Source organism: Hyalella azteca, unplaced genomic scaffold (genome assembly GCF_000764305.2).
Source record: "Hyalella azteca isolate HAZT.00-mixed unplaced genomic scaffold, Hazt_2.0.2 contig12551, whole genome shotgun sequence".
In the NCBI taxonomy this organism is placed as follows: Eukaryota; Metazoa; Arthropoda; class Malacostraca; order Amphipoda; family Hyalellidae; genus Hyalella; species Hyalella azteca.
Window position 1 is genome coordinate 16934 of NW_025942507.1, and position 27657 is coordinate 44590.

At 40.1% G+C, this 27657-nt stretch overlaps 1 protein-coding gene across 1 annotated transcript in view; it reads right to left on the reverse strand.

The window, feature by feature from the left end:
• Window positions 1–250: 250 nt before the first annotated feature.
• Window positions 251–27657, reverse strand: part of LOC108668746 — a 39669-nt gene continuing 12262 nt past the window's right edge. Inside the window, exons 6-14 of the mRNA XM_018155992.2 lie at window positions 11420–11542; window positions 10083–10219; window positions 9551–9766; window positions 8997–9224; window positions 8529–8676; window positions 7824–8079; window positions 7293–7498; window positions 6652–6774; window positions 251–6309 (exon numbers count right to left, since the gene is read on the reverse strand). Coding sequence (XP_018011481.1) covers window positions 1630–6309; window positions 6652–6774; window positions 7293–7498; window positions 7824–8079; window positions 8529–8676; window positions 8997–9224; window positions 9551–9766; window positions 10083–10219; window positions 11420–11542 — 6117 coding nt within the window. The 3' untranslated portion in view covers window positions 251–1629. The remainder of the gene's footprint in view (window positions 6310–6651; window positions 6775–7292; window positions 7499–7823; window positions 8080–8528; window positions 8677–8996; window positions 9225–9550; window positions 9767–10082; window positions 10220–11419; window positions 11543–27657) is intronic.

Here is a 27657-nt window from a genome sequence, read left to right on the forward strand (position 1 = left end):
GAGAATAAAAGCTTCCTAGTTCGTCTAGCTAAATATTCATATGATGGAAGACTGCGTTTCTAGAGTAAATTTAACGTACTCTAGAGGACGAAAGAAGCAGTCTAGTTAAAATTATCAATGGTGAGATCTAGTTAATATCTCAATTTAAAATATTAGGTTTAACTAGGAATGAATATATCCAACATTTTGAGTTGATTTCATCCCCCGGGTGTTGAATTAGCCACCATCAATAAGGCAATCAGATCATAGGACCAATAAATCAGATTTGTTCATATTCGACAGTACACAGTATACGACCTATGGCTAATAAGCATATAGATTGTTATCGTGCAATAATTTTAGTGTGTTTGACGTACTTATTCATCTATGCAGCATCAAAATATCACCTCAAATCTGAAGTGCAGTACATCGTCTCATCACCTCTGACGCAATGCTTTAAAATAGAGATTCTCTTACAGTAATAGGGAAATCAGGAGCTGAGCGTCGAACCGTAATGAGTGGAATGGCCATATAGAGTTAAGAAGAAACCACAAGCGTACTTGGGGTAGAAGTTAGGCGAAAATTTACATCATAATGACAGGATGTTTGGAAAAAATGTACATCAAATGACTAGACCTCAAGGTCAGACCTGCACTTAGAGAGCGTAGTATCTGATCCCACCAAGATAAAAAAAAAATCGTTAGAATATAGCGCCGAGTGTAAAAGAATCTCTCTTGCGTGCGCTACTTGGTTTACAAACCGTTTATTTGCGAGACATTTTTCTCATAGCTGCAAACACCTTACATAAATCAGTTTTAAAAAAACTTCGTTTTCAAATGCTAAATAATATTACAAATTAACTTTGTGCCCTGGCCCTTATCTCTTCGAACTAAAGAGTCTAGCAACACCTTTTTTCATTCGCAGCAACACCATTACACCTCTATATACTTGAAACACTAAGAAAGATTGTACTGTGTGCATCGTAATGAAGCCAGTGACCATGGTTTAATCAACGATTAAAATGTGCTGCTCAATCGTAGAAAAATTCATGATGCAAACCAAATGCACAATATTTTTCGCAATCATCGAAAGGCGCCTAACCGGATTGAAAAATTTTCAGAAGCATTTCGAAAAAGTGGAAATTACCTTCAATCTTTCTAGTTGAACATTATCCTAAATCGCCATCTAAGGTGATTATATTTCTATGCTTCAGTTAAAACAGATTGCGAAACTCATCAATCTCCATTTTGGTACGCGACCCGACAAAAAAAGTGTGGAACTGAACGCTTGATGTAAACTCTTAATCTCGAAGCCTAGAAAAGACAAATTTAACCGTTCCGTTTAACCAAGTTAGTCTTTCAATGAACCGAAAAATAAATAAGAGAGCGGCCGTTTTCGTAATACTAAAGCAAAAAAGAGAAGACAGAAACCCTTAAATAAATCTTTGGTATGTTAGGGATATTCGCCATGAGATATACGAACTCCGCACTTACAAATGCATCAACGTTAAATATTTAAAACATGTCCTTTAACTTTGACGAATATTCAAAGGAACACCGGTGTTGTCGCCAACACGATACAGCGGGAAATTGCAATATTATCTAAAATATAAACAAGAAAGAACAACATAAAGTCACTGAGGCACGTTCACTATTTTCCTTCTCGTGATGATTGCCTCATGATTTTAGTTGGGGGTCCGGCGGGAGCAGGAGTGGAGCTTCCGCAAGGACCTTCAAACATGGCAGCCATGTCACGTATTTTCCGCTGCTGCTGAGACACTGCAGACGGCTTAGATAGAGTTGCACTAGAGGCTACCTTACTGCACGAGGCACCGGCAGGTCGAGAGCTACTAGAAGTTACATTGGAAGACAACGGCAATTTGGACGACGGGAACGATTGCTTGAAAATTGGACTAGCGCTGCTACTCGGACCAGCCGAACGGACGCTGGTGCGAGTCGGTTTAGAAGGCATAGTGTCGGGTATCTTCGAGGCATTGAGAGACTGTTCATTGCGAATGTTGCTCGATATTAGTTTGCGACCATTTCCGTCGTGAGTTCCAAATTTGTCGTTAATTTTGTCAGGAAAGGATTTGCCTCCAATGCTACCAGATGGGCACAAGACATTTCTGACAATAGTTGTTCCATTTCCTTCTGGAAGGCTCTCCCCTTCTGAAACCTTTGATTGTTTCGCAAAACTTGCCTTATCAGACAGTTCGGCGTTGCAGCTAAGTGCTCTATTTACTCGACCATGCACAGAAACGTGATCAGTCGGAACTTTTGGATGAGCTGGATCGTGACTGAGGCCTCGATGAAAGCGAGGTGGTTTATCGCGAGTTTGGTTCTTATTCGTCTGGCCACCGAAGTAAAGGCCCGTTTCATACTTGGCTCGGGCATCTTTATCAGTAGGGCTTTTCGATGTGGTATCATCTTTTCCCCAAACTGAGACCAAATCTTTCACACTAACATCGTCCTTGTCAGCTACAATCTCTGGTCCTTTACGGGCACCGCTGAAACGCATGTTAGTTTGTCCTGTGAGAGGTGATGTAGACGACGTCGACTTGAGAAGTTTAAAAGATTCCGCGCACTGCGGTAAACTTCCTACTTTCGAATAACTTGAAGAGGTAGGGGAGCTATGTCGGTCCACATTAGTTAACCGACGCTCTTTCTCTACAAGTTGAGAAGTGGATAAGCGTTGCGAGGAAGATTCGTAGTCTTGTTTAAGCTCCGAATCCACACTTGTTCCTTCGATTGCACAGGTATTTGAAGAAATATTTTTTCCTTCTACGATTTTAGGTGCCGAATCCCTCGCGCGAAGGACGACTTCGTCCGCATCACGATTATTCAAGCTCAACACGTCTGATGGCTTTGGCGGCAAAAATTGATCAGTGCAAGGGACTTTTTCTGCTATGCCATCGCTCGCAAGGAATGAGTCGTCCTCAACTCGGGAAGGACTAATAGCCTTTTGTTTTAATCTTAACAGCATTTCATCTTTCTCACCTCGGAAACTCTCCGACTTGAATTTTTCTCTCAGAATCATCCTTCTTTCTTCTTTGTACTTTTCAATGCGCTCTCTCTTGATGGCTTCGTCTTCTGGCTCGATAAGAGCGTTTGTGATGTCTTTTTTTACAGGGCCGCTCTTGGCTTTGTAAGGTACATCTTCGGCCTCTTTGGACAGTTGTGCGCTATTGTCAACTGGAGTGTGCGGTTTTGGAATGTCTGGTGACGTTTTGTGACGCTGAAGAGATTGTGTTATTGGGCTAACGGGAACTTTTTCCACTTGAGAAGGATGCCAAGTTTCAGAATCAATAGGAGTATGTGTTACTTCAGTCCATACTGCTTCATCATTGAGGTCCGACGATATATCCGAAATAGGTTTAATAGACGTTTCTTGGTCTAGCAGCAATTCATTGTCCTCCTCGATTTGACTAGATTCCGGAGAACACTGAAGAGTGGGAGTGACTGGATTTGTTTCCATGTCAGTATCCATGAGCAATGGCTCCATGTCAGCGTCGTCGTTTCTTTCTCCTGCCAGTGCAGATGTGACAGCATCAGAGGAAGTATCATTCGCACAAGAAAATGATGCCAACAAATGGGAATTTTCTCCCGTAGGTGTCACATCTGGCGAACAAGATGATAGACTTGCAGTGCCTGATGATGGCGAGGTGGCCTGTGATGATGCTGGATTCGACTGCGATGATGAAGATTCAGAAGACTTTACTGAAGACCCTACACTCAAATGGGGTGAAATTGGGGTATGGTGAGAATGGAGAGCCTCTCTTTCGCCGAGTCCATCATTATCAGCAACAACAGGGACACTTTGAATAGGAGGCTGTAAAGTGGGGTTGTTGCATTCTGCAGAGACTCTGGTTACAGCGTCTATAGCCGAGGAGCCAGAAGGCGTCGGAGGAGAAAAGTTTAGGATACTAGTAGCCGGGGATCGTCGGAAAGACGGACTTGCAGTTAATAAAAGAGCTTCCGACGCGTCGGATGAAGTGACGTCATCTGTCGTGGATTCCGTCGGGGACGAGAAGCAAGGAAACACCAATACTTCTGTGGGTAAACTAGAAGATGAAGGGGTCATGGGGGATTCCAGGCATTCGGTATCATCTGCATTTTTCGATTCAACTTTTTTAAGGGGCTGACTATTTTGAATGTTCGTGATATCAACTGAATGTTCTCCCGGTTCCGAGTCGTTGTGATCGTAGGTTAATGCACAAGATACTGGAACACAACTCACGTTTCCAATAATTTTCATTGCTTCATCATCTTTGTCGTTATCGACAAGCAAATCGTTGACCTCTTGAATAGATCGACGCAAATACTTAACTTGTTGATAAACGCTTTCGCCATCCATATCCACACAGAGTTCTGGACTTGATTGAATTATAGGTGCAAGTGTTACCGTCGCTTCTGAATTGTGTATGTTGACATTTTCGTATTCAGGCTGCGACGTAAAATTATAAGCCTCGTAATCATCATCGAGTGCTGTTTCAAGAAGACCAGCTTTAGTGCCGCAAGAATTTAAACTTTCATAGGATTCATCAACCATCGCGTCATCTACCGACGAGGCATTAACGTCCGAACTATTCACGTGCGTTACTTTTTTCGGCAAAGATTTCTTCCTAATAATTGTATTGGTGAAGTGGGAATTTTCGTCAGCTCTGCTTGCCCCTAATTTCTCTGAAGAGAGGTACATCACATTTTCGTAGTTACCATCACTTTCTTCACCGTGACTCAAAATTGAGGCGCACAGAGAAGAATTTTTATCTACGTTTTCGTAAATGGGCACGTTTTCGATTGGATCATCAGCACTACTGCTGCTGATGTCGGGGGATAAAGGAGTTCTACGAATTAGAAAGTTGGACGCTGATGATGCCAGAGGAGTAGTAATCTCGGCGACTCCGTTACCGAAATGCGATTCACTGGGCGTTGAAGGCTCAGTTGTATCACTAAGGGGATGATACAGAATATCATTGAACGTAGAATCACCTTGCGGTGTTTCTGGTGAAGTGCCTCTCGGTCCAAGGCCAAGTAGGCCCTCAGTACTAGGGCACAACGAAGAAGGCCGGTGAGCGAGTTCAATACACTCACTTTTTGTTTCTCCTAAAGACACGTTGTCTACGTCGTTCTTCATTATAACATCACTACAGTTGGAGTAACCTGGGAAAGATTCGGCCATGACAGCAGGGACTGGGCTCACAGTCTTCAACCCAGTATTAGCTAATTCATCAGCCACTTCCCTAGTCTCAGTGACGCTTTTACTGACGGGAATTGCTATATGCGAGTTCACATCAGCTAAGACACCATTACTCCCACTACTACCAAGATTAAATGATTCATTATCAGAAACAGTGGCTTCAGCCAAAGACACGCTACTGTTTTCAGATGCCGTAGCACAAGGGGAACTCTGAATTTTTGTAAGTTTTGCCATGAGTTCAGGATCGATTAGAGCACTTTCAAAACTACGGTCTGAACGTGAATCTTCAAAGCTTGAATTGCCTCCTTCAATAGTGAGATCACTAGCGCTACTCTTATCATGTTCCGTAGACGAACCTTTCATTTTTTCCGCTTGCTGAGTCGAAGACCGATTATTTTCATCATTTGAAATAAAAGGCACTGATTTTAATTCCAAGTTACAAGGATGCCGTGAGGATGATAGTAGGGTATTTGACAGCTTATTGTCCTCTGTCTTCACAGTGGGTGGAGATTCTTTACTGAACCTGGGACTCCCGCTCAAAGGTTGAGATTCAGAATTTGATTCTTTGTTCAGACCCGTACAACATTCTTTCCGTGAGAGAGCTGGTGAAGCAAATTTGTGACGTAGTTTATCTTTAAGACTCTTCTTATCATATCTATTAAGATTTTCCTTACTTTTTATCGATCCAGATTCCATACTCAAGTTTTCCATATCGAGCGTAGAACGTGACAGTGATCCTTCAATAGAGGTAGATTTGAGCGTTTCATCCTCAGAAAATATTTTCATTTCTGCTTCACTAGTGTTGAAGTCAATATTAAGCTCGCTTATATCAATGAACATTTTTGAAGACTCGGGAGACAACTCGAGATCGCTTTCACCCTCCTCGGCAACGGCACCCTCGCGGGGCGCTGTCTTCCCACCGTCCCTCTCCAGGAGATTGAAGTAGGAATCGTGTGACACAGAACGATTGTGCGTCCGGGGTGATGGAATGGGACTATCATTTATACTGCCATTAGCAGCCGACGGATCATCAGTCGAACAATTTGTGTCCATATCCTGGCCGCGATGCTGACCAGCATATGTTTGCCCGTTGTTTTGCCGAGACGCGCAGATTTTTTCCGGAGTAGCAACAGCCTGTAAGGTAAGAATAATAATAGATGCAGAGCAAATGTTTATGCATTCAAAAAAGATAATGCAAAGAAACCAGACTATTAAAAATAATCAGAGTAATACGATATATTATATTATTGATTGTTAGTTGGTTAATTAACTGAATACAGACTGGCTCACATGTCTATTTGAACTCAAGTTGTCCAGTTAGCCATTTTCAACTTCACTTTTAACCACGATTACCATTGATTTCATAAAACCTGGTTCACAGTAAATCCAAGTTTTAGCAAAAATAACCCTCAATTGTAGTAAAACGTCGCATTAAGTCTCTTTAGTCGGTGCTCTGAAGTGGAAACAGGATCAAACCTTTGAGTTTCTGTTAGTTGATCCCCCTTGTGACGCGGGAGTAGACACAAGTGATTCTTCAGATTTGACGGGACGAAGCTGCCTGCCCACACCAGAAGCTGCGTCCACCCTCAACCCGCATGCCTTATTACCATGCCAGGGTAGGAGAAAGTTAGTCGGTCTCCAGGTAGTTAGAGGTAAAAACCCAAAGATGAATCTCAGGTCATGACAAAAATCGGGTTAACAGGCAGGGAACGAAAATATCTCATTCTATTTCTTAACTTCGGACCAGGTTTTTGAACGAGAAGACAATCAAAAAATGTGAAGGTCAGTAGTATAATAACAAGTTGTTGCAAGAAAACGACACCAGATCAGTCGGATTAGATCGAGGTAAATTTTTGCGGAACAGGAAACACGAAAAACTTAATTTTTCTCTGGACATGCCTGGGAATTTTGGTATAAGATGAGACCGAAAAACGGGGCACACATATTACTGATAGGATGATAGGAGAAAGAATTAAATCAAAGATTAAACTCAAGTTAGAGTCAATACTTTATTGAGATTAATGAAACATTGCATGTGTTAGGAACAATTTCCGAAAATTGAGAAAAACAAAATTACTGGAGTTGGAAGTTTAAAACGCCAATCCATATATTCTTACGGAAGCTGTCAAATTGAGATCAAATGGCGCAGAAATTTTTCGGTCGTGCTGTAGTTCAGGGAGGGTTTGTTTCGAGAGTGTGCGTCCTTTGCTGAAAATGTTCTTCCAGCCAAGCGGAGATTTTTTCTGCTTCAGACTTCCGCCTTTACGGTTCGGCAGCTCTATGACGGTGTGATAATTCTTGGGTAGAGACTGAGGTCCACCACCTGAAAAATGCATTTCGATTAAAAATATAGTATGCAACCTCCATTTCAATCAGATTGTACGCAACCTTCCTACATTGATGGAAACATCATTATTAAAACTCGGTATGTACCAAAAAGTGTGAAACATTTTTGCTCTTTATAATTCCATTTATTCGAGGCAGCAGGCAACGTCTTTCGCAAAAATTGACCTTCGCTACGATATTTAATGTTGTGAGGAACTCTTCAGCCGTGCGGTGTTTGCTCACCAACCATTTTAAGAATTTCGCGGGTAAACTAAATCTACAACCTTAAAAATCTGATTATGTAATTTCCAGTGAAAACTTACCAACTTCAATGTACTTCTGATCGGGCTTGATAGCGGCAGTAAGAACGCGCAGTCTGGCCTCCTCTATGGTGAGGAGCTTGGTTGGTGTAGAGATGGCCAGGCTCTTGGGGCGACTCTTCTTAGGTGTGCCAGCTACGTCAGTGAGATGAGTGCCGTATCGGATAGGCCGAGGTGAGGGTGAAGGTTTTTGTTCACAGAATATGAGCTCCACGTAACGGATGAGATACTCCGTCACGACTGCTTGTGTGCCCACATCCTGTGGTCACGAGTCCAGAGCATAAAATTTTACAACGATCATAGACTAGGGCAGAATTTAGTGCGATATTAAATTATGAATCATTTCATTAACGATAATCTTTTATGGAAGGTGTCGGAGAAAATTTTTCACCACATTACGTACGATTGTGACTCGTTGCAGTAACTTTGTGCATCATTGACCGTATACTACAGCAAAAAATGAAATGCAACGTCGAGCCAGTTAAAATATTCACTTTGTATTTCAAACGAGAATAATGAATATTGTTATGCTTTATCAAGAAAACATTCCTGTTAAAATACTTCTCAAAAAAAAAAAGCTGAACGAAATTCGGCATTTCTGTCGAAACCACATGTCGATCGGCAGCCACAATACATAGACGGCATAAATAGGTCCTAAAATAGTGGCTGGTAAACATAGGATTTTTGTCCCAAAAGAAGCAGTCTGACCTGCAGCGCCGCCACCCCGCCCTCTTCGAGTTCCTTGCAGCGGAGCAAGTTTGGTGCCCACACGATGGCGATGTTCTTAGGCGTCATGCCCGTCTCGCTGCTGTGGCACGCCACACGAGCCAGGTGCCTAATTAGGTACTCCAGCGTCCTGAAACATAAAGGTACTTTATATAATCAAATGATAGATAGAAAATCAACCGATTTCAGAACACTGATAATATTGTGTCATTTTATAAATTGTATTATTTAGCGTGGCTATTCAAGACGTAGTATCCTAGTAGCGATCCACAGATCACAAAACAGGAAAAATTATTGCAAAAATATTATTGGAACGCAGAAAATTATAAACTAACGCAGAGAAATTATTGGAGCAGAAAACTTAAACGATTGAAAACTGGAATTACTAAACGATAAACATGTAATTTCAATTAAGGGAAATTTTGATTGCAATATAAAAAGAAGTATAACCTGGAGTTAGGAGGAGGAAGTTGCCTGACGACGTCCCTGACGTGCAAGAGTCTCTCCTCTTCGCTCTGCGTAACGGCGGCGACGAAGCTCTCGTAGAGCTGGTACGTGAGCAGCGGGTTCGGCAGCTCACGGAAATACATCTTAAGCACGCTGCCCACGCAGTGGATGTCTTGCAAGATGCTTTCGTCACCGTAAAGATCCGGAATGCGGTCTTCATCGAACGCGTTCCTAGGAGAAAAATTATTAGAACATTTCAAACATTATGATGTAATGAGGTTCAGTAAGTAGTCCGAAATATATTATTTTAGACAGCATATTTAGGTAAATTGAGCATACCTCTCCGTATTCTAGTTTCAAGTGTAGAGAGGTAAGTGCTTATGAGCATACGGTACCTCTCCGTATTTTAGTTTAAAGTGTAAAACAGATAAGTGCTTATCCACATTTAATTACACATCTGAATGAAATTTAGCGATTTCCGTTCTACAGAACCAGAAGGTGAAAATCCTGCATGGTGGCTTAAAATAATTCCACTCTTCAATACTTTATATACAAACCTTAGCTTCTGGATATTAGAAGTTATGCCAGAGAGTCTGTAGATGCCGTCGACAGTTCCGTGGCTTTCGATGAACTCAGCACAGCACTTGAGCACCATCGGCAAGTTGTGGCCAGAATTTGACAAATGTTCACCCAAGTCGCAGCCAAAAACTCGTTCCTTCAAAATGCCTTGGCGCTTGAGCTTGCGTCGGGATGGTCGGGAAAGAATAAAGCTCCTGAAAGAAGGGAGAAAAATAAATAGAGCAGTGTATTTATATGAGCATATCACTAATGAAATGATTTAGGTAAAAACAAGAAATTTTTGATCCAGTTCTCTGAAAAAATAACAATGCCTATATTATATTGAAATACCGCAAACTTTAACCTTGTAAATCCTTCCTCCTAAAATACTGCTTAGTGGATATTTTTCTCTTCTTAATTAAGGTACTACTATTGTTAGAGAAAATTGAACGTGAAAACAAACATAAAATAAAATATGAACAGGATACAGGACAATCGTAAACCAGGCTGAAGAAGAAGCACGGTGAGTACCTGAAGAAAGCGATGAGCTTGCCATGCTTCCTGAGCACAGGCTTGGTAGGAGCGGCGGCGCGTCTCTGCAGAGGAGAGGACGGGGCACAGCGACTGCCTGCAACACCCAGGGGGTGCGGGTGTAGAGCCTGGGGCACCTGACAACAAGTTGTAATAAGTATTCAAATTATAAATCAATTAATACTAAGTATCAACATAATAAATCAATCAATAATAAGTATTAAATAATAAATCAATTAATAATAAGTATTAAATAATAAATAATTATTAATAAGTATTAAATAATAAATCAATTAATACCAAGTATTAAATAATAAATCAATTAATAATAAATATTAAATAATAAATAATTAATTTAATTTATTAATTTAATAATTTACGACAAACTGGGCAAGTCCCGGTTCAGAGCGAGACAACCAGGGGGATAGAAATGACTGTATGGTGCGGACATTGTCCCGGTTCAGTCGAAGTGGTAACTTTTTACCTATATCGTCCCGGTTGTCTCGCTTTACTCTATTTACCCATCTGTTGCAGGCTTTTAGCTCGTAACTGCTGTAGGGAGAAAATGAGCAAGATCTAACATTATTATAATTCAATAAAGAGAAAACACGTACGTTGTGCTGCTTTCATTGTTGTCACCACTGCCTTCTTCACCCTCATCTTCAGTGCCGTCATCGTCTTCGTGGGAAGGATGACTGGATGTCTTCTTTTCCTTGTTGCTGCAAGGAAGTAAAAGAGGACGTGTCATAACTCGACTCTCATTAATAATAAGTATTAAAATAATAAATCAATTAACCTTAAGTATTAATATAATAAATCTATTAATACTAAGTATTAAATAATAAATAAATTAATACCAATTATTCTACTAAGCCAGAGTCGAATAAATTATTTGATCAACTCAGCTCCCACACTCGAGGCACTAAACCATCGGATGTGAAGTAGCTTAATCCACACTTAAATAAATAAATTGAAAATCTGCTTGGTTAGAATATTAGAATAAGTTATTTAGTATGAATTAAGCAGAAATTCTGGTTCAAGATTTTGAGTGCGATAACGTTCACTCTAACATTGCATGCAAAATAAGACTTTCAAAACTAATTTATTTTAATTTTGGGAGTGCGAGTTTTCATTGGGATTTCAACGGGATGGGAAATATTATGAAAAACGATGTCGTACACGAGCGTTTTTTTATATTTTTACCAATTCAGTTTTTTCATACAGAGTTTCGCTACATACAAATAGTAGGTATACTGTTGATACGTCAGTTATTAACACACATCATAAGTTTGATAATTAGATACATGAAATTAGTTGCGAAGATGCAAATTTGTTACCTTATCACCGATGACTTGTACACACTCGTACGGGAAGAAGCCCACTTGAAAGCCCCGCTTGCCTCTCCACCAGACGCTCTCTTCGGCCGGAGGCATGTCGATCACGCTGATCATGTCACCAACCTGTGAGGCAAGATACCATCAACACGGGGGACCGAGGGACATCTAGCATTAATACCAGAGCAGAGGACCGAGGTACCGTACATATAGCATTAATACGAGCCCTAGAGACCGAGGTTTATCTGGCATTAATAACAGAGCAGGGGACCAAGGTACATCTGGCATTAATACGAGCCCGCAGGGGACCGAGGTATAGGTGCGTCTAGCATTAATACGAGCCCAGGGAACCGAGGTAAGTTCGGCATTATACGAGCCCAGGGAACCGAGGTACGTATTGCATTAAAACATTGATACTGTTCAAGTCAGGACAAGGCGAAAAGAACCATACACGTGTCGTGAAAAACCAACTTCAAACTTATTGATCAGTTGTAGGTCAGAAAATAATTACCGAGGGCTGTATGGTGTAAAACTTATAACACTTAATGCGATACTCAATAGACACCTACAACTACCATACTATAGAATCAATATGTGCACATTTGAATACATGTAAAGATTTCGAAACTAACGGCGTAAACCGGGCCATCCAATGACGAAGTTTTTAACTTTCTCCTTCGCGTTGCAGTTCAGTAATGGCAGCAAAAGCAGTCAAACGTAATGGGGGAAAATACGATGCGACCTGCGGCTTGACACTCCGACCAACTCACTTAAACAAACGAAAGTAAGCAAGATTAATAGTCGGCTGGCGCTTCGAATTGCCGCGGAAAACCAAACATTGTAACTTCTGAGAGATCAAGAAATATATACGCGCAGGGACTGTGCACATAATATGCCGAATGATAGTAAACGCAATTCGTCTATTAACTCAGTTTTACGTATCACACACAGCATCACCCCGTTTAACGCTAGTAATGTACAATAGAAAATATTATTAAATTATAAAGATTTCTGAACAATAGAAAATATTTTGTATTTTCTTAAATAACAGACACTTGAAGCAATTGCTTCAAAGAGCATAGAAAAGGAATCTTTACTCAAGAGTAGATACAAATATTATCAGAACTAACGAAATAATAGAAAAAGTGTTCCTAAGTAAGTAATTTTGAATGAAACTTTAAAAAAGGGAAAATGACGCTCATGGAAGACTCGGTGCACGGAATAATAATTATTCCGAAGAAAAAATCCCAATACTATTATTTTAATAGACATTCAAAGACGAAGTTGCTGCGGGATTTATGACTTACATCAGTGATTGCTAAACTCACATTTAATGTAAGTCATTGCTGCTCTCATTAAGCTTTAATATAACGTTTCTCGTACACATGGTCAAATATGTATCGGAATTAGGGCCATGATGGATCAAGCAGTACTTATCATGAGTCAGGCAGCGTAGCCTATTGTCATGAAAATCACATTATTACCAAGAACACGGGAATGTGAGGACATAAATGTCCCCCCGCCCCCCGGTCATCATAATTGCAATCGATTGTTAGGCCCAGTCCCTATATACAGTTCTACTCTCCCGCCAACTACTTAGCTGCGTGAAACATGAGCCAAAGAGTGTCGGCTAAACCAAATCATCATAGCACTATTTCAGAATTAACTATTTTTATGACTTCCGTCATAAAAATGACGACGATTTCAGAATTACAGGGATCTATGTAAACAGGAAGTGTCGAGAGTTCCATTGAGAAAAGCACAGCGCAACAGTCTAGTGTTCTCCAATAATCAATATCGTATACACATGGCCATAGCGCGTGCAGCTGAACATATCTAATAACGAACTACCTTCCAGACAGAGCATCACTACGCAAACAATGCTGCAGCCCGCATATCAAAGAGCTACAATTACCAAAATATCATATAGGAATAGCTGTACCGGTACTCTTGACACAAGTCAGGAATTATCTAGTTTATTTTTAGGGGTAACGGGAACGTGACGATATTGCGCGGCTCGTAGAATATATAATCGTTGTATGCTCGTACTAACTGTCTAACGCAACCACATAATATGAATCAACCTTAAAAAAACGAGCTTTACGAACGAGTTACCTTAGAACGTGAGCTCGCGGAACAGAAGTAATAATATACTTTATCGAACATCAGAGGCGAATCTTAGATAGCCGCAAAATCTCAGGCCGCTGGTTTGGCGACTTCTGTCTCCTTATTTCTCACTGTACAAGGATCCCTCGCAGTAGCAGAAGTATCCATAATACAGTGACATATATCGGTGGTCACGTTATCGTAGGCGCTGGCCCCGTCTCCATGATTTCTCGGACCGAGGGTCGCTCGGCCGTCCCCATCCGTTGGAGCCGCCATTACTCGGATCGTAAAGCACGCCGTTAATCGCAGCAGGCCAGTGATAATTTAGCGCCTCGACGCTCATGGAATTCAGGCAATACACGCGAAGCAATCGAGTGGGACATTATGAAAACTGGAGCTACTGAGAAACTTGGCGTGGTCATTGGGTAACGCGAAAGGCGTGGTAATGATCTTATAAATAATATATTTATTATTTTAATACAACGCACAAATAAATTATTGCGTTGAACTATAAATGAGATTCGTCAAGGAACCAATAGAGCAAATTGGGCGATGAAACTATTACTAACATGCCAGAAGCTGATTAATTACTTGGAAATTAATCAAAGTTCTAGTACATCCGCTTTACATAACTAATAAGAAGAGCTTGGTAATAAATTATTGATACCATACGCAGAGCTTATTTTAAATTCCCGATACCATCACCAGTCCTTACAAAACAAGGAGTCTATTATCATCGAGCCTAGGCGTATTTCTATACATTTGCGTTAGAAATATTGAGCAAAGAATGTACAGACAGATGCACATGCACAGGCCAGTGCATGGGTCTCAGTTAGTAACAGAACACCATCAACAGTTTCACTTCCGGTGGTCTTGGACATCCTGGGACCCGCCCGGTGCGTGGCACACACTAGTTGAATTAGGCATGTGCTGCTGCATCAACATATTTGCGCGGTACTGTTTCATTTCCCCGCAACAGGAATTATGGGTTGACTTTGACAGGCACATGCAAATAGATAGAAGAGGACAAGTCTTAATAGAAAACACTCGTAAGAATAAATAAGCTTCCTATCACTGGCAACCGAACAAAAAAACATTTACCGATATACTACCGAAGTATAAATCCGTTTCATTTGACGCCCAAAAATGTCAGTACAATAACCACTTGAAAGTAAATTAATCGCTAACGATTCAATTTTGAGGATGAGGAGACGAATGTCCTCAGACGAATCAAAAATGTAAATTAGTTTGAAGTTCAGTCATGAAAGAGAATGAGCAGCGATAAAAACTGACTTCAGCCCCAAAATATATAAATAATATCTTGATAATAAATGCAATTATTGAACACGTACCGTATCCATATTGCACCAACAGAACAAAAACGATAACAAAATCAATTCTTAATCTACTTATTCTCTAAACTATATGTTATGCTCGTTCTACAAAAAAACTATCACACACGAACAACATCTGATCCCAGCACAGTTTATCAACTCGTAGCAGGAAGGGAGAGCCAAGCAAGAGACCAGCGCGTCAAGAGCAAGGGTCGTTAATCGCGACGTCAGCGGCTGTGCAGTAATTTTTGTTAGTGGTTTGGGGGCCGCGCATGGCAGCGCAACCTTCGAACACAGCAACACCTCTGAGCACAGCTTCCGAACAGAGCAACACTGCTGAGCACAGCTTCCGAACACAGCGACACTTCTGAGTACAGCTTCCGAACACAGCGACACTTCTGAGTACAGCTTCCGAACACAGCGACACTTCTGAGTACAGCTTCCGAACACAGCAACACTTCTGAGCACAGCTTCCGATCAGGGCGACACTTCTGATCACAGCTTCCGNACACTTCTGAGCACAGCTTCCGAACAGGGCGACACTTCTGAGCACAGCTTCCGAACAGAGCAACACTTCAGAGCACAGCTTCCGAACACAGCAACACTTCAGAGCACAGCTTCCGAACACAGCAACACTTCAGAGCACAGCTTCCGAACAGGGCAACACTTGAAAGCAAAATTTCCCTAATAATTTCTTGGGAGATGTTGAATAGATCATCGGATCTTGAGTAAATTCAATGAGAAATTTTAACTGTAAGTGATCCACGCTGAATATTCGAATTTTCAAAGTATTCTCGAGGCAACACTTTCAGCTTGTATGGAAAGACACTAGAATACACCTTCTTTTTCGCTAGGCAAGTTACACTGAGAAACCCAAGATCACGTAAAAACATTTTTAAGTAGAACCAAAATATTCTGTCCAGGCAAAGTCTAGTTGGAATAGTTTATAAGCAACAAATTGACGATGCAAAAGAACCTGTCCGCTCGAAACAAAGGAAAGAAGAAGCCAGCTTAATATATGAAACTTCTATGCATGACAGTGACACTTGACTTTACAGGCGAAATGTTTATTCCTGTCGCAAATGATTCAGTGGCGGTGCACGAGATAAATTACATGGGAGAAGAGATGATTTGTGCGGAAGACAAGATTTACAACCGCAAGCAGCAAGCCAGTGAGCGGAGTCACCGTCACTACGCCCACGTCTAGTCACACCTACCGAGATCCCCCAGCTCTTACAAAGTCAGGAATATCTATGGACACTGAACTGCAGACCGACGACTGGCAGTAGCCGCCTACGGTTTTAAAATGAGACATAGAAGTTAGAACTGCCGTGATGGTAAACGAACCTCGCAGTAGCGGAGCTTTGCATGAATGTAAAATATAGAACGACTTTATTCAAGTTGCTCTCTCATTATTTATCATCAGTTACTCTAATGCAGTATAAGAAATAAACGTTATTGAGCCCAGCGTATTCACTGACGCCTTTCAATCAGCATTTAAATGCGGACAAATGTATTGGACAAAAACGTAATCTAATACTTCATAAAACGAATGTTGGCGTTTCAAGCAAAAATAGTAATTCTGCTTTGCTGGTCAATAACAGCAAAATAATGCAATAAAAATATTGCGGAGCAGCCGACAGTAAAACCTAAACTAAATGAAATATTTCGGGAGCAATTTTTTAATGCAACTCAGAGAAAGTTCGAGGCAACAAAGACTCGCGACTGCAACAAGAGGAATCAAGAGCGATGGGAAAGAGCTCAGAGGGAGCACAGGTGTCGATAGCCGCGGCGGTCGACGGTGAGTAAGAACAAGCAACGTCCGTTACGTTGGTTCCTACAGAGCAAGCGTGTGGAGGTGGCCCTTAACAAAGTATGCATTTCGAATGCTGAATATAAACTATCTAAAACTTTTGAAGGCATGAGGGGAAAAACTAATAATAAGAAAATGAAAATAGAGGGTTGTAGATTAAAATTGTTAGTAATTTAATTACGATAAATTGTAGATAAATTACTTTAAGTACAAATTTTGTGGATGGAAAAATTGCAGTTATGCAATGAATCATTAAAAAACTAAATCATTAATGTACTGTACTTAATTCAATTGATGTAAAGATTCACATTCTTTTCGCATCAAAAAGACTGAAACATTACCGGTGAAAAAACGTTGAATACAAAAGGTTAGCTTTTTAAGGCATGATTATTTTGCATCAGCCACAAATTGAGTGAAGAAAAATTAAATTCCAAGAAAGTCTGCTAGTAATTATGAACTTAAGATAGCCCATGAATGAATGTCATGAATTTTTGGATGTTTTTCATCACTGATTCATCAAACCTTCTCTTTGTCTTCCAGCCTAATTATTTGGAACATGATCGCTTGGAATTCCATTGGGAATAAAATACATACACAATGAGCCCAATTCGTCGATTGTTTTCCATATAACACAGCTAATCCGAAGTGATGATCGAAAAATTTCTACTAGAACACGGCCAGTTGCGAAAAGCTTTGCTAAGAATTCCGAATAAATATTGGCATAGAATGCTGGAATAACCAAACTGAAGAACGTAAACCTAACTTCAGCTCATTTAATGTTAATCATTTTCAATTGACGAAGAATACCAAGAAGCCTGTGCTGCAGAATGATTCAAGTTAATGTTTTTTATTTCTCCTATACTGTCGATTATTTGTTCAAAACATAAGAAGTTTACAATTATGGGACAAGGCTGAACATAGAAGATAGAGGGGACGTGCGAGCCGAAGCTTGTCTTAGCGCAGAAAGCTGGTTAAGTGAAGTTCTACAAGACCACAACAAAAAACGTTAACAACACCGGAAGTGCGAGAAAAAATCTCAGAAAAACTAACGCAAGGTGCCGGAGAAGAGGCCACCCTAACTTGCACAAGACTTCGTGTTTCATGCGACGAACAAATTCTACGCGGCATCACTTGATAAACAATTTGATGCCGGACAGAGTCGGAACAGCGTCTGTGGAATAGCGTCGAGATAAGCAAGCTTGAAAGACACGCGCGGTCTAGAAAAGAATCTCTTGCGAAAACTCAAGAGCGTATGAAGTGATAACGTAGCCCTAAATTGAGGTCGTTAAACTTTAAAGGGTCTATACGAGGCAAAGAATTACTATGAAACGCCGGCTGAGAATTGTTGAAATGAATTCTTCTACCAGCGTGATGGTATCTGAAGTGCAGTTATCGATAAAATGTTACAGCGTAGCGGCGGCAGGCGGCACGACAGAGACTAATCGGATTAGTGAATCAAGTAGCAAATGGTTCAATAAACTAATGTAATATTTAAATACATTTATAAAATTTTAAAAAAATGTGAAAAGTGATTCAGACAGATCCCCTTTTGTTACTGAACTATTCCTCTTTCGTGCATATTTTACATACACTAGCAACTGCTTCACAGCTTTTGGGTAAGATTTAAATCTGGGCTGACTAGGCAACTGCAATAAATCAATATTATTTCCTGTTAGCAATTTCATTACCCGCGTGTTTGTATATATTACTATATTATGTAACGACTGTTATGTCGCAGCAATGTCGCTCATTCCAGAAGATTATGTGCGCAAATATATAGAACAACCATATGGCTTCACTGATATAATGCATTTCTTTTATGGGACGTCATAAAACATATGGAAAGCCCTTCATCATGGCGCTTCCTCCCAATATTGGACAGCGGGTTTGGCTTTGCTAGTTTGCATTCAGGATCATTTCATGGCTCAACACACTGGCGCTCATATTTCTTCCCCAAAGTTGGATTTCATTTTTATCTTACTAAACTATCGATTAAAACTCCTCAGGCTCACATATACTCATTGGCATACTTAGTGCTATTTAGCCCGAATAAAGGAGGCTTGCAGTGGAACTCTGGAACAGTCCTGTGGCTTATTACAGCCCTAATTACAACAGAAGTATTTCTTAAATCCGACAGTTCTCTTTGGTCAATATAAAATACACCAGGCGTTGAAAAAATTTCCTGAAACTTTTGTTCCTAATCCATAAGCCTTAGTATCCTTAGTATTTGTTTGGGACATAGCATCCCAGGCCACGATGGATCGCCGCCTAAGCCGTGATTATTATTCTACAAGAATTTCATACAGAAATAACGTGTTTTAAACGAGCAATCACGAAGAAAATTTTCGATACCCACAGTAAAACAGTCTCATTAAAACAAACCAATAACAAAAAAAATCATTTTAAACAGAAAATATTTCACAGCCAGAAGTCGCTCTTTGACCTGCTGCTGCTGAAACAGCCGGGCTATCTTTCCGTAGCAGGTAATACAAGAAATTTTATATCACAAAATTTCAACAATTGATGTTTTGACGAACCAAAATACAGGCCGACGTCAACTCAAGACAAGCAACCTCATGTCTGGCTCAAGGAGCAGAGCATAATTGTGTTACAGCGCATAACAACAATGTTATGTACAAAACTGCCTGCAAACGGCCGCTCCTGATGAAGAGGAGGCCAAAAAAATATCTATGATACCATCAACAGGGCGACAAAACTTGGGTGCGGACTATGGAGCTGCAAAGGCGCGTTCGGCATTTTCACTTCACACTGAAACGTTATTTTAATTCATACTATAAAGACAAAAATAAAACGTTTAAATATATCATCACGAGCAAACAAACTGAACCGATAATAAAATGAGAACAAAATGTACACTTTACGACGTTGTTCGTAATGATATATACATGTTACAAAAAGTTCTTCAAGCAGATGTGCGCAGTACTGCAAAACATTAAGGCAATCTCCGATCGGCCTCATCATGCAACTGTAAAGTTTGCGTTAAACTGCGACGAAGGCAAAGGGTCTGCGTAGGCTGGCTAAAGGTGAGTGTGCGAACATGGAGTGAAAGCGGCGTGGCACGCGCGCGTATTGCACACCATGAAGGAAAAGAACGCTCCTGGTTCAGCGAAGAGCGAAATTGAAAAAATTATAGAAGTAAATTAAGCCTATTAAGTGAAGGTAGAGTGGTAGTAATAAATAGCCCGTATAATGCATTAACTATCATCCATCAGGGATGTATAAAAAGCCTTTCAGAAGGCAATACTTCGATACATTCAGAAGCCAATGCATTAAGAATTATACCTAGCTCGTGCCAAAGAAGGAAACGAGACCTTGCGTTAGAGAACGTATATTGAATTAAATATCACACACACAGAGTTGATGCAGCGACTATCAGTAAGGCAGACATTACTACATTAAAAGAAAAGACAGGAAATGAGCGTTGCTCCCATAACGGCCATGGGTGAGCTGGGCACTCTGTAAGATTAGCTCATGCGAAACAATGAGGACCGAAGAGCCTCATTGGGCGACGCATTTTTGGCTCGAGGACGACATTGAACAGATCTTGTGAAGGATGCGCCGTCACGGCTACACCAATTGATGCCTGCCAGCTTCAAGGTTAATGTCTTCCGGGATTTTAACAACCATGTGGACACAAAAGTTGAAACAAACAGCAATCATCATATAATTTAACTGCTGTTGAGCGTCTCATTAGTGAGCGAGCTCTAAAACAAATGACAAATATTTACCAACCTACAATGTGCGCTTGAAGCACAAAATCGTTAATAAACTTCAAATAAAATTTTTAACGTGAGGTTTGCTGAATGGAGTAAATTCAGCAAGCGGCTTGACAAAACAAAATTTTGCATTCAATTTTCAAGAGCAAAAGCTTATACAAAAATATAAATAAATAAACTTAAAAATTAATCATAGTAGGTATATTTTACCGTTAACATGTTCGTTTCATTTGGCGTATTTCGCCAACTGCAACATATCTAAATTGTCAGTTTTTACTTGAAAAATGTAAATTTAATAGAAAGTGTGGTAATTAAACAATAGTTTGAGGCCATCGTGGTGCAACGTTGCCACAATTAGCATGCGCGGTCACGCAGCAGAGCAATTACAATGCAATAACGCGAGTGCCATGAGCCTCTAATGCGCAATTATACAAAACAAAACGGAATGTAAAGTGTTACGTACGAATAATAGCGTTAAAGTGTAAATATATAGAAGGAGAAGGACATATTGAAAAGGACGAGGGCATAATATAGAAGGACGAGGGCATAATATAGAATGACGAGGGCATAATATAGAAGGACGAGGACATACCGAAAATAAAACATAACTTCTCATTTCGTGCTTCATAATAGAAGGAATTAAGCTCAATTTTGCGCTGAAACGGCCGTTATGAAATGGTCACAGCATTTATAACCTAAACTTGCATCCTGATACAGCATTCAGCGGTGTGACCAGCGGTATTTAACGCATAAACAAATGCAACAAAGCATCATGTACGACTCCATCTGCGGGTTTAGTCAAGTGTCAAATTATTGCAACAGAAATTCATAGAAACCGAAACAAAAAAGATATTTTTCTAGTGCAACTTCGGGAAAAATTACTTATCGAAAAACGTTCACATCCTTCATTGAAAAGCCGATAGCTTCTACGAAATTCGTTCAGGAGTTGACAATTCTACAGGTTACGTACATTTTTTTTCTTCCTTATATGATCTACATCTTAATTTTCAATTTATTTTGGAACGAAATTATTTTGCTAACATGATAACATTAAAATTCCAGTGCCTGATGTGATGGAAACAGAAGCCAGAAAAACTTCTTGGAAGGTAAAGCCAAAGCCACGGAGTTATGGTCTAAGCTAGCCAAGGCTTGCAGGTCTGTGTAATAGATAAGGCTGGTCGCGGCCATACACTGCGTCCATTGTGACAAACCCTCGCCACAGAGCACATATTTTACATACGAGAGGGAGTATATATATTGAGAAAAAGAAGCACCAGGAAATGCTCCCGGAGTTCGAATAATTGTGGATGTTAAGAAGTAGTTCCAATGAATCTGAATCTCAAGTTCAGGTGAAAATGCATGGTTAAAATTCAGATCATCTCTGCTTGCTTGTTGGCTCCAATACACGAACAGAAGATAATTTCGTGAGAGATAACAATTCAAAAGATAAGGCCGTTTAAAAATTGAAATGAATGGGGGAAAAACAAATATTGCAGCGCGTAGCTAATTTCTTCTTCAACTTTGCACAAAATCCCAGGTATAACAACGCAAAAAAATTATCTAACAAAAGCCCAGGCGATGAAACATAATAGCACTGGATCTAAAATTGGATTATTTTAAGAGGAACGATTACATAACTTCGCGCCTGTCAATGAAAACGTTCGAAGGTTGCAAGATATTGCGTGGTAGTGCGTTTTGACATAAATTTTGTGCAATTGCGTCAACTCTCCGTTGAAAGTAACAATGCAAAAGATGAGTATTATTAATTTCATAAAACATGTGCATAAAGCGTACGGAAGACCAAGGTAGCAGACAGAAGCAAGAGCAGACGCAGCGATCGAGTTCAGCGTACGCCTCAGAACTTGTCTCTTGTCCAAATACAGAAGCTGCTTTCAGGTGAGTGACCGAAGCAAAGCCGGCATTCAAATCTGAAATCTAAGACAGAGCAGCCGTAGGCAGAGAGGCTGAGCAAGATGAATCAAAGCAGCTCTTGAAAATTATTGGGATATACTAACTTGGGGGACATGCTACGAGCCTAAGAATTGTTCTGTTTTTCCGAGAAATCTTGCTATCATGAGCGACATGGATTGCGATACTCAACGTATATATACGTTCCTAATCATATTTTCGCCGAAATAACAAATCAACGCCAACACCGTGATTTATACTGTAATATCCCCAGTAGACAAATCAGACCAAAAATATCAAGAACATGACTGCATTTATAAGCTACAAGAATCTTCAGTCCATTGACAGAGATTAACGGAAGTGCAAGATCAGTGAATACGTGTGCTTTGAATATCTTTCACCGCTAGCGAACAGTTAGCTTCTTCAATATAATCCAGTAACCCCGATACTAACATTGCATTGAAACTCTTACAAAGGAAGCTCACACTCAAAGAGTTTATACGAGACCCATGGGAACGGCAATGTTCAAAGGACTAATAGGATTAGGATACAGCAGACAACATTGCGATAAGATACGAGAGCCAGCTTTCGCAAAGTAAAAGTGCATTAATGGTCTATAGTAAATGATTACTAATTTGGAACAAGTTGTCTGCTGCTAATACAACGAACTTGCATGTGAGCCCGAGGCTGCAATATATTACATATATAATCAGAGAGCTGCCTCAAAATTTCGTTCAACAGCACTGCAGTTGCGTGGCAGTGAAAGAGAAATAGGCAGTTTGCATCTAAATGTGATAATTTTAATAAAAAATATATTTCAGGGGTCTTCAAACAACCCCGTCTAATACACATGGCATTCATATAAATACGAGTTGGATACGGTACGAATGCACAAGACACAAAAACAATATCTTTAGGTCGTCTCAAAGCGTGTCAACGGCGCTTCCGGGAAAGAATTGTTCTCATATATAGTTTTTAAACACGAAAAAATTGCATTGAAACATAAAAAATAGTAACATCGTTTTAGTGGCAAAACACACTTACGGTCTAGTTCAACATGTACATGACATTTATAGGCAATGTTCCGACAATATTTTCACGGCAGCAACCCGTCACAAATGGCCTGTTACATATTTTTACAGAATCATGGACAATTTTCCGACCGAATATACACCGCAATTCACTGTAGCCAACGGCCGTTTAGTATACTGGATTTATACTGTATAAAAATACCAAGCACTGATAGATAGCATTGGTTCTTGCAACTATAAAAGCAACATTATATAATATACAAGAGCAACATTATATAATATATAAGAGCAACATTTTCACTTGGCTTGTAAGGCTGTCCCCGTAGCAGGGGAGGCCGCGATGGCCTGGAACAACCTTCAGCACTGGGTCAAACTAACCCGACTTCCGCCCCTGTGTCAGGAAATTTCACCGCCTATCACACGCTCTACGTTGAACAACCACGGTAACAATGAAAAATATGAGCTATAGTGAATCACGTAATCATTTTGTCAGTAAACTATTAAAGATTGCTCATTACATGTCGCCTCATTGGCCAGAGGAAGTGTATTTTATTTTTTCAGTTGCGCATAACGATCATGCACAGCCAAGAACTACATAGCCAGATCTATATTATGATATTTAATCTCGAATAGCATCAATTTATGGCTCAGTGTAAAATATTAATGCAGGATCTCAAAGACATATTGTTTTCTAGATCAATTCTAACGTGCTACAAACGTAAATACTTGTTTAGTGTTCTTCTCAAGTACAAAAACATTCAGTATCTTTAAAAAATATTCATACTGTTTTCTGCAAATACGGTCTCCCATTTAGGCTTTGAAATAACGGTATAAAAAGTTTCCACACTTTATACATCAAACTTTATACTTTTATTGAATTGAGCGCTTAAGAAATAATTGTAGTCCGTATTGCCTTGTTGAAAATTGAAAAATGTCCTATGAGAAAGTTTGTGAGCGCGGAGTACATAATGAGCGAGTGTTAACAGAATCAGCTGACGACAGATAAGTACCTACAACATCCGGCGTGTTATCTAGGGCGACAGAAATTCATTTGCATCGTTATAGATTTTTTAGGGATAAAAGTTCAGTAATATGTATCTTGTTTTACCGACATAAGTAAAATTCATAGTAAATTATGCATCAACTACTGCACTTCCTGCACCGGCTCAAATAACTCACTCAAACAACTATTTTGAAATTCCCGCGATTGTATAACGAAGAATGATGTTAAGGTAGCTCGGTAATCTGGTTGTGTACCGAATTTTTCAAACGACGAGAATCTACTAGAAAGTTCTCCGTTGAGATGCCTACAGGCATCAAGAAGAAATGTCATCTAACCATTCAACATTGAAACATTAAAAGCTGCAAGTCCTTCATGGGAAGCACGACCGTGTAAGTGTAAGGTAATCGATCAGTTTACAGTGGTCCGAAATGTGTATATTTTACCGATGAGCTAAAATAAATTACCGATTTATTTAAAATAAATTACCGATTTATTTAAAATAAATTACCGAAAATTTTACCGCTGAGCATCTATACCGATGGGCTAAACATGACATTCTTCAGTTGAGTCGAAAAAATCTTTAATCATTATATACGAGCCTCCTATCATCGCTCGTAGTTCTTTCCTCACGACAAACGAACATTTGAATAATTGAACAGTTCTTCAGGTCGATCATGAGACAGGTTGTGTGACGGTACATGAAGCCTCGATTATATATGAATGAAGAGGCCGCGTGTGCTAGCAGATGAAGATGGCAGACAAACCTGGCGTCTCATCAACAGAGACCATGCAGGCGAGTGCACTTGAGTCAACGGGAGTAGTATATAGGGGCTCAGTTAATACTTGACCGCCCATCATGAGACGCTATACGTAGCTGATTGGTCAGTCCATAGCAACTCATGCAGTTGCAATCTCATAACCGTATTGCTACGTCTAAACAAAACATGATTGTCAGTCGTTCTTAATTGCTACTCATCCCCTTGCCAGGCCACAGAGACAAAAACCAGCTGATGATAAAAAATTTGCCTCACCCAAGCCTCTGATTTGAGATATCATTACAAAAATTTTTCTTCATTCGCTAATCAGTATTGAAAGAATAACTTGAGTTTTTCTTTCATAGTAGAAGTGGCAGTTTAAAAATGTGTGATGCCCTATTAAAAAGCATTTAGCTCCTACTCACTATCATCACAATTATTATCGAGTATAGCAAGTCGTACACTAGTCATAACGACGGGCCTCTAGACGAGTCGTAATGCGCGCCAGAACCAACAGGAAGATCAACAAGAGCAAGAGCAGCTTCAGCTATGCTAAGGTAGGGCATTTCAAGGTCTTCAGCTTGACAAACGGCAGCAGCATGCGCATTTACTGCAGCCTCGTACGCGCTGCACCTTGCTATACACGCCACATTCAGAAAAAACAAGATTTTAATACCATTTCAACGGAATAAATTCAAAAAAATCTGCCGTAAAGAAGAACAGTGAAAAAACGCGTGTCAAGATAAAAAAAAGTAAAACAAACAAAGAAAATCCAGGAACGAAAACAATTGATTAGTAAGAAAAGCCCGACGCCAAATAAACAGGTAAAAACCACAAGGGACATCCTAAGCTCTAAGAGTCGAGCCATAACAAACAATTGTAGGCTTAAGCTGAACAAAAAATGGTCATTCACGGTCAAAAAATGTTCGGGAGCCTGAAAGAAAAATTTCAGAGCACCTGCAATCTTTAACAAAGAACCAAGATATTTTGCTACTCCCAGTAAACCTGTAAACTTTCTGCCTCCATGAAGCCGCCAGCCGTGAACCTCATTCTTGGCTTTAAAAAACGTCTAAACTTTTTTGAAAGCCCCATGCAGATGCGCAGTGCACACTCAGCGCAAAACTCAACGACCTTTACCCATGCCGCAGAGGTCATCATTTTTTTTGTAAATAGGCTGCCATCCAAAGGCCTACGACCTGCCGCTCACAGATAAATAAAAATGTGAGATAAAAACAAATAAAATAAAAATATTCATATTCGCAATTTAAAACATTTGGAATTGCATTGAAAGCTCGCCACAGCGTTAGCCTAGCCGACGAGGAAAGTTCGGGATCAATTGAGTCAGGAAATCACAGCGTTTATTTGTCAGTAACAAATCGCATAAAGCAACCAAGATTATATAACGTTATTTTCAATTTGTGTTGCACTTGAAACGAGTAAACATACGGCTGCAATCACGAATAAATTGACGTCAAGAATCTGCATTCTGCTAACAAGGGTAAAATGTATTACCCATTAGAAACAAAAACACTTCGAAACATGACGATTATATCAATAAACTGGACAAAAATTATCCAAACAAGCCCAATACGAATCATGTCAAGATGAACACCATGCAGAAGAGGTGCTCGTTTCTCTGGCTCAGAGCAAATGAGCAAGCTTTCTCCCGAGCCCCCGTATACAAGATACGGCCTACTTTTGCATCCAAACCCCAGAGCGCTGCATATGCGCTATGTATTAGGGGGAATATAAACTTTTTGCTGGAAATACGCAAATATCACAGTGTCTCATGGAAATACGCAAATATCACAGTGTCTCACTTACTTTTAGCCGGCAAACGAAATTGTTCTCGGGATCACACAGCTGCAACTGCCAACTGATTCAGAATTGTTACCTATATTAATTGCACTGTGTTCGATTCTAAGGTCGTTAATAGGATGAAAATTTTCACCATACAAAAAGTTCTTATATGTTCTGTACCAGGAGAAAATGTGTTTAAAAGTATTAAAATTTACAAATAATTTAATTTCACTTTGATCACTGTGAAAGAAAACGACCAATCAATGAGGATAAGGTAACCAAAAGCAGCGTAGTTTGGAAGCAACTGGAAGAAAGCGCGCAGCAATTAGAAGTCGTACCCCAGGGCAGTCGTGCGTCGAGCGATATCTTCAGCTCGGTAGTCACCATATGCATGAACATAGCGCGTGCCCTCGTTCTGGACTGAAAACTGGCGTCGGAAGAATACGCAGCAGCTGCACTTGAACAGCAGTTAAATTTTGGTTAATTTATGAAAAAATTCAATCATTTAACCTTTGCAACGTGTAAACGAACTCGTGCACTTACGAATCTGCGCTACCATGCGCAGGAGTTAAGGAACTAAAATGTTTGCACTCGGGAATAGTAGACGATTTTCAGCCGCATCAATAAACTATAGGAAGCGGTAATAAACTACACAAACTGCAACAATTTAAGGGTGGAGCTGGTACGATGAACACGCGTTCTTCACCCTCTTTCACGTTGACGGTAGGTTGCATAAAAAAGGAAGTTGCGTTCA